At 42.7% G+C, this 14,741-nt stretch overlaps 1 protein-coding gene across 14 annotated transcripts in view; it reads right to left on the minus strand.

Annotated features, from left to right (window-relative positions):
- Positions 1–335: 335 nt before the first annotated feature.
- Positions 336–14,741, minus strand: part of myt1la (myelin transcription factor 1-like, a) — a 53,880-nt gene continuing 39,474 nt past the window's right edge. For 3 of the 14 annotated variants that reach the window (XM_031837416.1, XM_031837421.1, XM_031837415.1), the window contains exons 13-23: positions 12,497–12,730; positions 11,415–11,563; positions 11,223–11,291; positions 10,993–11,055; positions 9,532–9,630; positions 6,253–6,474; positions 6,008–6,099; positions 5,789–5,892; positions 5,346–5,489; positions 4,267–4,329; positions 336–3,263 (exon numbers count right to left, since the gene is read on the minus strand). In XM_031837416.1, coding sequence (XP_031693276.1) covers positions 3,123–3,263; positions 4,267–4,329; positions 5,346–5,489; positions 5,789–5,892; positions 6,008–6,099; positions 6,253–6,474; positions 9,532–9,630; positions 10,993–11,055; positions 11,223–11,291; positions 11,415–11,563; positions 12,497–12,730 — 1,380 coding nt within the window. In that variant the 3' untranslated portion in view covers positions 336–3,122. The remainder of the gene's footprint in view (positions 3,264–4,266; positions 4,330–5,345; positions 5,490–5,788; positions 5,893–6,007; positions 6,100–6,252; positions 6,475–9,531; positions 9,631–10,992; positions 11,056–11,222; positions 11,292–11,414; positions 11,564–12,496; positions 12,731–14,741) is intronic. The other 11 variants (XM_031837426.1, XM_031837418.1, XM_031837423.1 and 8 more) reach the window with 7 other exon arrangements.

Consider the following 14,741-nt stretch of genomic DNA (forward strand, 5'->3'; position numbering starts at 1 on the left):
TCATTTGTGGTTGTGTATATTTGTATTATATCATATTTTGTAAATTGGGTGAATCCCTTTCTTTTTTTGTGGGTGGTTTATGATTTGTTGGCCCTAACATTTGTTTGTCCATAGTTTTTTTCTCTCACAGTAGTTGGACTTCACAATAACATAGTTCCTCTTCTGTTGTCATTCAGGACAGGAGGATAGACTACAGATGCTTGCTGGCTCTGTTAAAGTCATTTCAGTGACTCTGCAGCTAAGTGTGTTCTTGGATTATTTCTCTCCTTATTCTCTCCTTATATCTCTCCTATTTTCATTCATATGTGAGGCAGTCATTTGAGGAAACAATACAATTTAGTGTTGTAACACACGTTTTATTCAGAGTAAGAGATGTCAACACCAGCGTGATAAAAATCGTACAAACTTCACAATTTCAAATGAAATATCACAGCAACTTGTGATCTTAAACATACAAAATTAAAGATCAACAGAAATCATGCCATGTGGTACCAAAATTAAGTTGGAAAGTTTGCAAGAGGGAAAGAGGGGAAAGGAGAGAAGGAAATTAATGTTGTATAAAATCCTTTCATGAAAGCATTACTCAAAATAAATCGTAATTGTAGCAGTTTAATCAATAGATGAATTCACAAATATTCATATGAAAATTCTTCTGCACTCTAGCATGTGACATGTTAGTGTTCTCTATGTAAATAATCACAGATAACCTTTTTACATGTGTTATTACAATATGTACTGACTGTTGGTGAGTAGGACATTTGTGCTTAAAATTCCCATTTCCTTTGTATCAGTAAGAATAATTGACTGAAGAAAATAGTACAAGCTGTCAATCTATCTATAGCATTACTTTATTGGCAAAAAGCTGCAGACACAAAGCTTTAGACACAGGCATGTGGAGTCATATGGAATGTGGACCTCAAGTCTAGTAGGAGGTCCAAATAGATGCTTTGAAGTGTGAGATCAGGTCAATGACTAGCTAAGCCCATAACACCCTCAAGTTGACTACCAAGAAGGGATGTCTGAATTGAACTTGACTCACTCAGCTCTAAGTCTCGCGGCTGCATTTAGACAGGTAGCCCAATTATGATATTTCTTTCACTAATTTGTCGTTTGACCAATCAGATCAGTTCCGAAAAGATCTGGTGTGAAAAGATCTATGTGATTGGTCAAAAGACCAATTACTCTGAAAAAATATCAGAATTGGACCGCCTGTCTAAATGAAGTCCTTGGCTTCACTGTAGGCTACTTCCAAGGACAGTGCATTTTAGATACTGTTGCCATATACAGTTGTTTAAATTAAAATAATGATATCTATTTATTGATATAATTGGGACATACTCCCCATGATGTGCATGCACAATAAACTGTATTAAGAACACACATATAATCCATTATTAGAGTCATCTTCAGCAAGTGCATGTCACATGGTTATGCCAATTTGTAAAGGAAATGTAATGATTCATTAGTAAATACTATGTAAGGGTAGATTTGTTGCAGTTGGCTGATGATTAAAAGGTTGTGGCATTATAGGGGGCTGACATTGACACTCACATTGCATTATAATGGTGTTTTTAAGTACTATGAAAACATTTATTGAGGGTGTCTCATAGAAAGGGATAGCAATTTCCTCATGAAATTGTCATCAATCATAGAAACGCTTGTAAATCGTGGACCACTATTAGTAGTATCACTTCCGTTATTCTTTGCTGTTATAATAGATATCAATAAAGTTTTTACCAATAGATTCATTTTTTAGGACAGAATCAAAAAGCAACCTTTAGCTCGTGTCATGTTGTGTGGCTCAGACACATACTATGCATGATCGCAAAGACAGTGCAATAATATACTATGATAAATGGGGGACATTGACCCTGTAAGTCCAGCGCATCAATCAGCCTTTATAAAGATAACTTTTCTAGAAAACTTCTGAACCATCAATTTGACCCTTCAAGTACCTCTTTAAGTGTCAATAAAAACATCAAAACCAAGGTGTTCCTGTGCAAAATCGAACATGAGAGAACGAAACTCATAAACTCATCCATCTTTCATTTTGGAACTGATCGCCGCATGATGAATCCCGAAAACATGATTGTATTAAAAGATTTATACAAAACTTAATACATTTACATTTAGTAAAAAGATTTATCAGCTCAGCTAATTTTATTTATAAGAAATTGCATATACCCAAACTTTTGTTCTATATAGATTGCATCCCATATCTAAACAAGTGATTTAATCATTGTTATACCAATATTGCTGATAAGTTGTACCTACTAGCTATTCGATAAGATTTACGATTAAAATAAATGAGTAACGCTAGATTGTCTCCTACATTTCCCATAGCCATTGGTCCTCCCGCTCTGTGTTTGAAATGGAAATAGTTTAACAGCACATATTACTAAGACTTTTTTAAAATTTCTAACTTAATGAAGTACAGTCCATTCCAGATGATGGGAGTTGCACCACTTAGTTTCCGTCTCATGATGTTTGAAATTTGTCATATTTATACATAGTTTCTTCTCGTACTTTATTTAAACATAGACATTATTATTAGTCTCCACACAGACCACTGAAGACAAAGAGTTTTTTCAAACATTGTTACAAAAATCGATACATTTACATCCATTAAACAATCTTCACACCAAAGGTCTTTTTTTTTTGTATTCTATTAAATCACAAAAAGAAGCGCTTATCTAAAAATGATTGCTCCTCACATTGCCCTCATCTGGCTCCCGACCCATGGGACTCAGTTTAGTCCTTTTTTTTAATCAATAAGCGTTCAAATAATGAATGAAACAAGCTTACAATTAATAAATACATATACACAAAAATGTGCATACATTAGCAGCTATAAACAGTACATCGCGTTATATTAGGTCATATGAAAATGTACAAAACGTGTATGTTCTTTTAAACTTTTGCCATCGGGAACTATTTTTAAAGCAAGGCAAAAATATCATAACCATGGAGCTCAGAGCATAACATTGTAATAAAGAAACACGATGGTAATTTACAGCAGCAAAAAAAAATCCTGATCCATTCTCTCTTTTGACCCTTTTTTGTGGCTTTAACATCATTTGATTTAGCCTCTGACGGTGCCTTTTTCGCAGGTAGATAGGCTACTACACTTGGATGCCTTGCACCGCTTGTTTGATGTTCTCCAATAGGGCCTTGTTCTCTGGACTCTGGTATTGGTCCTGATGGGTGTACATATCTGTCAAAGTATTCACATAACTATCAAAGTTTTGTTCATTCATTGGCTCCTGTGAGGGGAAAAAGACTCCAATGAGGAAAATGGTACATACGTAATCAGATTCAGTCGGGTTTCATATTGATGATCAATTCATTTTCTTTCAAAGAGAAGGGAAGGGAAGGGAAAGAGAAATTGTTCAGGGAAGGACACTGACAGCTGCAAACATTGCAAGGACAGTATGGGCACAGGGGCTGTACTAAGTGTATACAATACTTCATCAATTTCATAAAATGTAACCATTTACATAGTCCTATGTACACTACAGTGGACCCAATGCAGCTCCAAAACATGCAAAGTCAGTGTAGATTGATTTCAGCAACTCATAGAAGGCATGATGGTTGATGCTTATCTTATGGAGACAAAATTATGACTGACATCACATAAATAAACTAATGTAATGTGTGCAGCTAGTGAGATGTAGGAGTTGTGGGAGCCATTTCTCAGATAGGTGCACACACTGTAACAGTAGCATGAGCGGACGGACAGACAGACAGACAGACAGACAGACAGACAGACAGACAGACAGACAGACAGACAGACAGACAGACAGACAGACAGACAGACAGACAGACAGACAGACAGACAGACAGACAGACAGACAGACAGACAGACAGACAGACAGACAGACAGACAGACAGACAGACAGACAGACAGACAGACAGACAGACAGACAGACAGACACAGACAGACAGACAGACAGGCAGACAGGCAGACAGACAGACATTGAATATGCAATAGCAGACTGAACATACTCGCTTCCTTGACTGTGACTGTGTTATAACTGTGAAAATATGGCTCGTGGTGTTACTCCATCACGGCCACTTCCTTGTCAGCAACAGAATTCTTCTAAGAAGCCACAAAACGTCTCTCTAAATATGATCAAACCATTGAATCGTAGTATAACGCAGCAACATGTATGGAGTGTTCACGAGTATAGGAGGAAGACTTAAAGGGAGGAGATGATAGTGCAGAAGAAACGGATAATAATTAGACTATGAAAAGGAGTCTCTTACTCTGTGGGGCATCTGTAAACAGCAGCTATGTTTAACTGGGGCCTCTTTCTGTGGCATCGGTTTCTACAGGAAGAGGTGTGAAGAGAATAGAGATAGATATAATTCTATTAGCCTGCTGTACAAAAGGGAGCAAAATTCTAGCCTGGTCGCAGATATTTTTGTGCTCTCTTGCTAACAGTTATTTTCATGACGTTTGGCATAACAATGACTATAGCAGTTGGCTATAACACAAACAGAAATGGTTCCAGGCTAGCAAAATGCTTTATAACCCTAGTAAAATGTGATCCCCTCACATTAATGGTCAGACAACAGGGAGCCATATTCAGAGGGAGAGATCTCATTCATTACTAAGCAACTTTGGTGCCTTTTAAATCAAGCAATATCCAATCAGCCCCGTTCTTTCATACGCAAGAGCTGTAATTGGATAATACAGGCACATGACACGTCAAGGCAGCCATGATTTATTTCTCAACTGAAACAGAGCAGGGGTGTGTGTGTGTGTGTGTGTGTGTGTGTGTGGGGGGGGGGGTTATTAGATTAGATTATTAGTCTGTTACAGGAAGTGTTGTAGCACAGAAGCATATGAACTGCTGAGAAAACAAGTGACAAACAGAAAGCAGCAGATGAAACAACCCGACTGGGCCATTGCAGTCGGCCCTTGTGTTGCAATGATTTGTTAAGCACATAACAGGGTAAGAGATGTACTTTTCTTTCCGAATTCTTGATGTGTTCTGTTTAAATGGCATCAACAAACAATCAATATGGAAATAAACATGTCCAATTTGGTAGAATGAGTGGAATAAGCCACTACCATGATATGACCATGTCTTGTTTTCCCTACGTTACGTTGACTAATTTACTCCAAATGGCCCTGGGTTTCAACACTTGCAATCATGGAACGTCAAATTGGCATGCTTTCAAGTGTGCCATCTATTATCTTTGACAACATAGCCTTTTTACCTAACCCCACGTCCTATTTCCCCATAAATCCGTTCTTGATTCCCATGGCATCTTAGTTCGACTTGATACAGTGCTTGTCCGACAGTAACTGTTGTAGGCTAAATTGTGATGGTACTTACCATATGTGGGAGCTGGATATTCGCTAAGCTGTTGATGAGAGACTGGCTGAGGTTGGCTAGTTCGTGCAGTAGGGAATCATTCTGCTGCTCAATAACTTTGTTCTCCTCCTCTATGGACTTCAGGTTAGTCTCCATAGTGGTGATCTGGGAAAGGAGAGACAGAAGTGCATGGAAGTTGATGAACCAGAGTGACTGACTGTTTGACAACTGACAACAGAGGGTTTTGTCTGACAACTGAGGGACTTCTTATGGATCCTTAAAAATGTACTGCGCTAGTCATATCACAGTTACTTGGGGGGTGAGACATCAAAATCAAGTTAAATGCACTTGATCTCTAAGCTTTAATCCATCAACCTGTTTCAGAATTTGCCCAAAACTAGCATGACTGATTGCCCTATAATAATTAATAAATTAATCTCGAATAAGTAATGCATGAATCTTACTTGTGTCCTAAGTTTAATCATGTCTGATTCCACTTGATTGTTTGATTCGTTTAGATCTTTGATTTCTGTATCCAGCTGTTTGATGTCCTCATCATTTTCTATTCCTAGAAAAGGGGAAACATAGAATGCACTGTGGATTCAGCTTGAATATGTTTTGATAAAACCAGGAAGTGGCATAGTCAAGGGGCATTCTGACTGGCATTTGTGCCTGGTTATTACCTTTGCTTGCCCGTTGCTTGATCGTTAACATTTCTACCCCAGTCATTCTGGCTTTCTTCATGGCTGAGGTGGCACGCGGGCAACCAGAAAGACTGAGGAAAAAAGGAATATACACTACTGGTGAATAAAATCATATGACTCCAACCCTGCTGGTCTCAATCATAATTTACATTATTGATCCAGTACTTGGTTACATTTAGACACAGTTGCTCATCTACACCAGAGCCATGCAGAGCGCCACCCACCTCCGATGGGTCAGGAAGCTCCCGCTGACATGTCCTGATCCATCGCAGCCCGGGGTCGGGCACGACATGCCATCTGTCTTCCCGGACTTCCATGCAAACTGGGAGCCGTTGACGTAGCCATCCTTCTGCCGCTTGGCCGCCAGGGGGCAGCCCGACGCACTGCGGTGAGATGCGTATTTCCCCGTCACGTGACCCTGTCCATCACAGCCTGGGACTGGACACCTGCGGAGAGAAGGGGGTCACAAAGGTCAGTCAGGACACGACCACGCTCTCCTCACTTGCAGCACACCTGTCCCTGGTAAATGTCATCCACACAATACAAAGACAACTAGAAAAAGATTAGCTACTCTAATGAAAACGGTCTCCGGTTAAAAGACATTTACCCGTGGTTCTACATTGTCCTTCAGAGTGACATTTGGGCTGATTAGAATTAGCACAGTGTGTCTGCGGGCCGCTCCACCCCGACAGTGGAGAGGTCAGTGTTAATTATGATTGCAATGTTAATGATGATGGTACATCCAGTGAACCTCGCAGGGATAGAGGTGGCAGCAACAGCTGTGCAGAGATTGGGAAGTGATTGGTGAAAGGACACATAGTGAACTTTAGTTGATTTGCGGCAAGGTCATATGCGCTTAACATTATCGCATTCCTTAAGTGGTGGAAAGGTAACCTTTACTGTACTGTACCCACTAGGTGTACTACACTGGTTGTAGAGAATCTGAGGTGAAATGCATGACCATGACTTCAAGAGAATACAGATGTAGGATCTTAATTTGATTACTCTTTTGTTGCTGAGAATTTTGCTTGCAGTGTATTCAAAGTTTAAAAAGGCTTCTAAAGTTTGTACTTTTCACTTTAAAATGCCAGACTTGATTTGCCTTTGTGAAAAATGTATTAAATCCTACAAAAAATGTCCAAGAATTATAATCTACATAATAATTCACATTTCCTGTTGCTGCAGGATTATTTTCCTGGCTCAAATTAAGATCCTACATCTGTATGTTGACAAACTGTCACGCCCTGACCTTAGAGAGCCTTTTTATGTCTCTATTTGGTTTGGTCAGGGTGTGATTTGGGTGGGCATTCTATGTTATTTATTTCTAGGTTTTGTGTTTCTATGTTTTGGCTGGGTATGATTCTCAATCAGGGACAGCTGTCTATCATTGTCTCTGATTGGGAATCATACTTAGGCAGCCTGTTTTTCCACCTTCCACCTTTTTCCACCCTTGTGGGATGTTGTTTTTTGTTAGCTCTGCGTAGCCTACGGAACGTGACGTTCGTTGTTTTGTTTGGTGTTCGGATTTAACAAATAATCATGAACACGGACCACGCTGCACCTTGGTCCACTTCTTCCGACAGGAGTTACAGAACATCCCACCACAAACGGACCAAGCAGCGTGGTAAGAAGGACTGGACATGGGAGGACATCCTGGACGGCAAAGGATCCAGGACGTGGGAGGAGATCCTGGCCGGAAGGGATCACCTCCCATGGGAACAGGTGGAGGCAGATAGAAAAGGGGCCCAGCGTTACGAGGGGACACGGCTAGCACAGAAGCCCGAGAGGCAGCACATGGGGAGATTGGTGGAGTCAGGTTATAGACCTGAGCCAACTCCCCGTGCTTACCGTGGGTAGCGTGGTTCTGGTCAGGCTCCGTGTTATGCGGTGGACCGCACGGTGTCTCCAGTGCTCGTTCACAGCCCGGTGCGCTATATCCCAGAGTGGGCAATCCCAGAGTGGGCAACCAGCCAGGACGGATGGTGCCGGCTCAGCACTCCTGGCCTCCAGTGCGTCTCTACGGCCCAGGATATCCTGCGCCGGCTCTGCGCACTGTGTCTCCGGTGCGTATCCACAGCCCAGTACGTCCTGTGCCAGCACCCCGCAGTTGCCGGGCTAGGGTGAGCATCCAGCCAGGAAGGGAGGTGCCAGCTCTATGCTCCAGACCTCCAGTGCGCCTCCTCGGCCCAGTATATCCTGCACCGGCTCTACGCACAGTGTATCCGGTGCCTACTCCACGGACCAGGCTTCCTGTGTGTCTCCCCAGCCTGGTGAGTCCGGTGCCTGTTCCACGGACCAGGCTTCCTGTGTGTCTCCCCAGCCTTGTGAGTCCTGTACCTGCTGCACGAAGCCTCCAGTGATGATCCATGGCACGAAGCCTCCAGTGATGATAAATGGCACGAAGCCTCCAGTGATGATCCATGGCACGAAGCCTCCAGTGATGATCCATGGCACGAAGCCTCCAGTGATGATCCATGGCACGAAGCCTCCAACGACGGCCTCCAGTCCGGAGCCTCCAGCGACGGCCTCCAGTCCGGGGCCCGCAACGAGGGTCCCCAGTCCGGGGCCGGCAGCGAGGGTCCCCAGTCCGGGGGGCGGAACGAGGGTCCCCAGTCCGGGGCCCGCAACGAAGGTCCCCAGTCCGGGGTCAGCGGCGGGGGTCCCCGCACCAGAGGCGCCACCAAAGTGGGGTGAGCCAGAGGTGGAGCGGGGTCTACGTCCCGCACCAGAGCCGCCACCGCAGATAGATGCCCACCTGGACCCCCCCTATAGGTTCAGGGGGGGGGGTACTGTCACGCCCTGACCTTAGAGAGCCTTTTGATGTCTCTATTTGGTTTGGTCAGGGTGTGATTTGGGTGGGCATTCTATGTTCTTTATTTCTAGATTTTGTGTTTCTATGTTTTGGCCGGGTACGGTTCTCAATCAGGGACAGCTGTCTATCGTTGTCTCTGTCTATCGTTGTCTCCTTAGAGAGCCTTTTGATGTCTCTATTTGGTTTGGTCAGGGTGTGATTTGGGTGGGCATTCTATGTTCTTTATTTCTAGATTTTGTGTTTCTATGTTTTGGCCGGGTACGGTTCTCAATCAGGGACAGCTGTCTATCGTTGTCTCTGTCTATCGTTGTCTCCTTAGAGAGCCTTTTGATGTCTCTATTTGGTTTGGTCAGGGTGTGATTTGTGTGGGCATTCTATGTTCTTTATTTCTAGATTTTGTGTTTCTATGTTTTGGCCGGGTACGGTTCTCAATCAGGGACAGCTGTCTATCGTTGTCTCTGATTGGGAATCATACTTAGGCAGCCTGTTTTGCCACCTTAGGTTGTGGGATGTTGTTTTTTGTTAGCTCTGCGTGGCCTACGGAACGGGACGTTTTTTTGTTGTTTTGTTTGGTGTTCGGATTTAAGAAAGAATCATGAACACGTACCACGCTGCACTTTGGTCCACTCCTTCCGAGGGGCGTTCCACAAACTCACCAAGATGCTATACTACCCTCCGTTCCAACCCTCACCTAATTGGCTCCTGGTCGTCCTTGTCCTCCTTGCTGTGCAGTATCTTGATCCCGCTCTTCTTCGCCCGTGGACAGCCTGACAGACTAGAGGGGAAAGGTCTTGTGCAGTTCACTACCATCTTAAGAGTATGAGTACAACATCAGTACATTTGCAGTTCATCAAAAGACAAATCACATCTCAGAATGATAGCTCTGTAAAGTTGGTATCAGATGGTTTCAAGACAAGCCATGTAACCTATACACTACTGTTCAAAAGTTCGGGGTCACTTAAAAATGTCCTTGTTTTTGAAAGCACATTTTTGTCCATTCAAATAACATAAAATTTATCAGAAATACAGTGTAGACATTGTTAATGTTGTAAATGACTATTGTAGCTGGAAACGGCTGATATTCTTTTCAATGGAATATCTACATAGGGGTACATAGGCCCATTATCAGCAACCATCACTCCTGTGTTCCAATGGCACGTTGTATTAGGTAATCCAAGTTTATCATTTTAAAAGGCTAATTGATCATTAGAAAACCCTTTTGCAATTATGTTAGCACAGCTGAAAACTGTTGTCCTGATTAAAGAAGCAATACAAATGACCTTCTTTAGACTAGTTGAGTATCTGGAGCATCAGCATTTGTTGGTTTGATTACAGGCTCAAAATGGCCAGAAACAAATAACTTTCTTCTGAAACTCGTCAGTCTATTCTTGTTCTGTGAAATGAAGGCTATTCCATGTGAGAAATTGCCAAGAAAAGGAAGATCTCGTACAACGCTGTGTACTACTCCCTTCACAGAACACCGCAAACGGGCTCTAACCAGAATAGAGAGGAGTGGGAGGCCCCGGTGCACAACTGAGCAAGAGGACAAGTACATTAGAGTGTCTAGTTTGAGAAACAGAAGCCTGACAAGTCCTCAACTGGTAGGTTCATTAAATAGTACCCGCAAAACACCAGTCTCAACGTCAACAGTGAAGAGGCGACTCCGGGATGCTGGCCTCCAGTGTCTGTGTCCTTTTGCCCATCTTAATCTTTTATTTTTATTGGCCAGTCTGAGATATGGCTTTTTCGTTGCAACTCTGCCTAATAGGCCAGTATCCTGGAGTCGCCTCTTCACTGTTGACGTTGAGACTGGTGTTTTGCGGGTACTATTTAATGAAGCTGCCAGTTGAGGACTTGTGAGGCATCTGTTTCTCAAAGTAGTGCTTTTCTTTCAAAAACAAGGACATTTCTAAGTGACCCCAAACTTTTGAATGGTAGTGTACATGCATATACGGTAACAAATGACTATCAGAGCTCAATGATACTGAAAACAGAGAAGTCTAAACAATCCATACAACTGTCAGGGATGCACTACAAAATAGGTAATATACTGTATATGTATCTATGCATCACTGTCTTCTACAATCTGAAATGTTAGGGGCTGCTGAATATCCTGCGTGGCTTTTTGTCATTATGATGGGTTGCAAGCTACCTCCTGTGCGAGGCGTAGTTCCCAGTGATGTGTCCAGACCCGTCACATGCCGGAGTGGGACACCTGGGACAGAGGGGACAAGGAGAGTGACTACAGGGTACTGGGTAATACCAAAGCTGACAGCGTCAACACTTATCAGGCTATTGGTCTGCTAGGCTATGTAAAGACTAAAATATAGAATGCACAATTGTCTCTATCAGAGACACTGGAGAAATAGGGGTTATGCTTACTTGAGGTCTTGGGCATTGGTTGTCATCATACTGCGGATGCTTTTGTCAGCTAACTGGCAGTTTGAGAGACTAGAGAACACACAGACATACAATGACAACATCAGATGTGGAAAATGGTCACTAGGTAAAGCGGGTATAATGAATGTCAAGTAGTTAAAAGGGGATGACAAAATAAGCTTGTTTTGGTCTTACGTGATGAGTTCCTTCTTGCCCTCCTTGCAGGCGGAGTACTTGTGTTTGGGGCTGGGCATGGTCACGTCCCCTCCATAGTGCTGCTCATCCAGAAGGTCCTGGAATGGGTCCAGGTCATCGACCTGGTGGAGGGATGAAAAAAAGGAAGACTACATCATGTCATCATGTAGCCTATGACCATAACATTGGCATTTTCACACATCCTACATTTTTTTTCCAATTAGCACACGATTACAATTCATACTCATATTCACATCCCACACATCTCACATCACATTTTTTTCAAATACTCAGCAAGATCCAATTTCTTGGTATCAAGCAATCCTGAAGAAACCCTCTCGCCTCACTCTCAATGCTCATGTCCCCCCTGAAAATGTTTCATCCATGCCTTATTAGCAAGCCCAATTATGGTTATGACTACACCCCTTCAACTTCAAGCCTTTTAATCTGACATTGCAAGTGTATCAATTTACTGCATGGGTTGCTTTGTGTAATATCAGAGATTCAAGTACAACGTGTAAAGCTGATCTATCAGGCACCAACTATATAATGATGCTGAGCCTTAATGTATCTCACAAACCATGAATCCACAATTGTGTGCGTCAAGCAGTCATTGGGTGAATCTCAAATGTATTTCCTTGATTCCACTTCTCCTCTTTCCTTTCCACCTTCTCAGAGGGGAGGAACCTCAGATCTTCTGCTCCAATGTGCTTTGGGAAGGAGACGATGGGGGAGGATGTGAGGTATCAAGGAATACAATTGAGATTCACTCATTGAGTCAATGCAGTACCGGTAGCAGCAACTAGATGTCAGTGAAAGACTATCAGTGGATACTGGATACCCCCCCAAATCAAATCACCATTACCTGTGTGCTGCCGGTCTATGGCTCATTAAGGAATATTGAACACTCGCAGAGAGTAAAATATTTTCTGGATAAGCCACCTTTGAACTGTGCCTCCACTGCAAGAGACCATTGGAGTATAATAGAGGACTATTCTGTTCAATAGATTTAAATTTTGAACACAAAAACACACATTACCCCATAACTACATTACCCATAATGCTGCGGCCCTTCCGCATACCTCTTTGTGATCATCGTCAGTGATGCGCTTGATCTTGGTGTAGTCCACGGGCAGGTCCCAGCAGTCGGCCTCACTCATCTGGTAGCAGCGGCTGCTGTTGAGCAGGGCCTGCCGCTGGGGGGACATGGGCTGCAGGGGCGTCAGCACCGTGCCACTCCCCTCAGGACCCCCAGGCTGCCCACGGCTCACACTCAGGTCCAGGGTACTGTTGTCATCCACGTCCCCATCAGGACTCTGTCAGAGAGAGGGAGATGGATGGAGGGAGGGAGGGATGAAGAGAGAAGGGGGAGAGGGAGGTAAATAGAATGAAATAAAGAGTAGAAGGAGAAGAGAGAAGGAGGAGTCCGATAAGGAAATTGTAGGAGGTAAAGAGGAGAGAGAGAGAATGAGAGAGAGAATGGAGAGGGTTGATAGAGGGAGAGAAGCAGAGAGAGAAAGCGAGGGAGAGAATAATTACTCCTCCTCTTTGGCCCACTCTGCAGCCCGCACTGTGGTGGAGAGGAGATTAATGTACAACACAGGGAATATCCCCGCGGCGCTCTGATGATGATGATGATGATGATGATGACGACGATGGTGCACACAGAGACAGACTGCGCCAGAGCAAGACCATGTCCTCGCAGAGAGGTCACTCTCTCTTGCCTCTGCACAGGGGGCATGATTACTAGAAAGAGACCGAGAGAGGGAGTGTGAGAGCGAGAGAGAGAGAGAGTGTGGCAACTGAAATGCTCATTGATCCATTCCAGGCAGTCTTAAAAAGCCAAGGGCTCCAGTCCACCGCGCCCAATGCATCTCTTTGTCTCACAGTGTTAGATACTATACTGCTCTCATGGCTGTGCTTGCCCTGCACCGGGGCTCTAAATTAAAAATATATATTGGTAGCACCGGTGCACCATTGGTAGCATAACATCAAATTTAGGAGCACCAGAAAATATGGTTTTATTGTATCTACTGAGATAGAGCGTATGTGAATTCTAGTTACTTCTGAAGCACATGTTGTGCCCTAGAATTTAAAAACAAATGTAACCATGTAAATACATTTGTTGATATAAAGAAAGCAAAAATGTTGATACAAATACTTGTCATTGAAATTAAAAAGTCATTTGTGGAGTATTAGGTCTCTACATTGTGTTAAAACACTATTTTTCCTATTGAGATGCATTGCATTGAATATTGTGCACTGTCTCTTTAAGAATGTCAAGTTTGTGATAATGACATGCAAGATATCTGACATGTATTCATTGCTATGACCATTGATCTCCTCAAGAAGCTATCCCTTTCCCTTTCTTTCTGTGTCCCCAAATGTTTGCATATACTGGTAAAGTTACCAGGTTGTCAGCTAGCTATTTAATGAGGTAACAAACATGATTGAACAAGGTGTAAAACTAATTCCGTCCCACAGGTAGTTTTAGAATGGCCCACGACATGATTTGTAAATGTAAAAAATATATATACTGTATATATATATATACTGTATATATTTAGGATATTTTTTTTTGCAAAGTGATCCCAAATTAAAACTCCTGGTCAAACAGCATATTTTGCCGAATTGGTCGCTCTTTAGCGCAGGCTGTACCCCATAATGTAATGTATGTGCCACACAGAATCACAGGACGCCAGGCCAGACTGCGATATTCTGTAATAAGCAAAGCTGCAAAGCCTAAATGATATGGCATAGAAAAGCCTCTGACACCTAACCTTGTGGAGGAGGCCTCTGACTCATTGTTGACTGAAACAGACAAGGGCCCACTTTTCACTAGAATTGACTCAGGGTGGCAGTAAGGAAGATATAACATCCCCTATTTTGTCAGAGATACAATGCAAATGTGGTCTGATAGATTGAAAGAGCAATAAAGAAAGCAGGAAAGATAGGGGGAATAAATAGACTGAAAGGCAGAAAGATAGGATAAATAAATAGACTGAAAGGGAGAAAGATAGGGGATATAAATAGACTGAAAAGGAGAAAGATAGGGGATATAAATAGACTGAAAAGGAGAAAGATAGGGGATATAAATAGACTGAAAAGGAGAAAGATAGGGGGAATAAATAGACTGAAAGGCAGAAAGATAAGATAAATAAATAGACTGAAAAGGAGAAAGATAGGGGAAATAAATAGACTGAAAAGGAGAAAGATAGGGGATATAAATAGACTGAAAGGGAGAAAGATAGGGGATATAAATAGACTGAAAAGGAGAAAGATAGGGGATATAAATAGACTGAAAAGGAGAAAGATAGGGGATATAAA

The sequence above is a fragment of the Oncorhynchus kisutch genome, linkage group LG12, assembly GCF_002021735.2.
Source record: "Oncorhynchus kisutch isolate 150728-3 linkage group LG12, Okis_V2, whole genome shotgun sequence".
NCBI classification, from domain to species: Eukaryota; Metazoa; Chordata; class Actinopteri; order Salmoniformes; family Salmonidae; genus Oncorhynchus; species Oncorhynchus kisutch.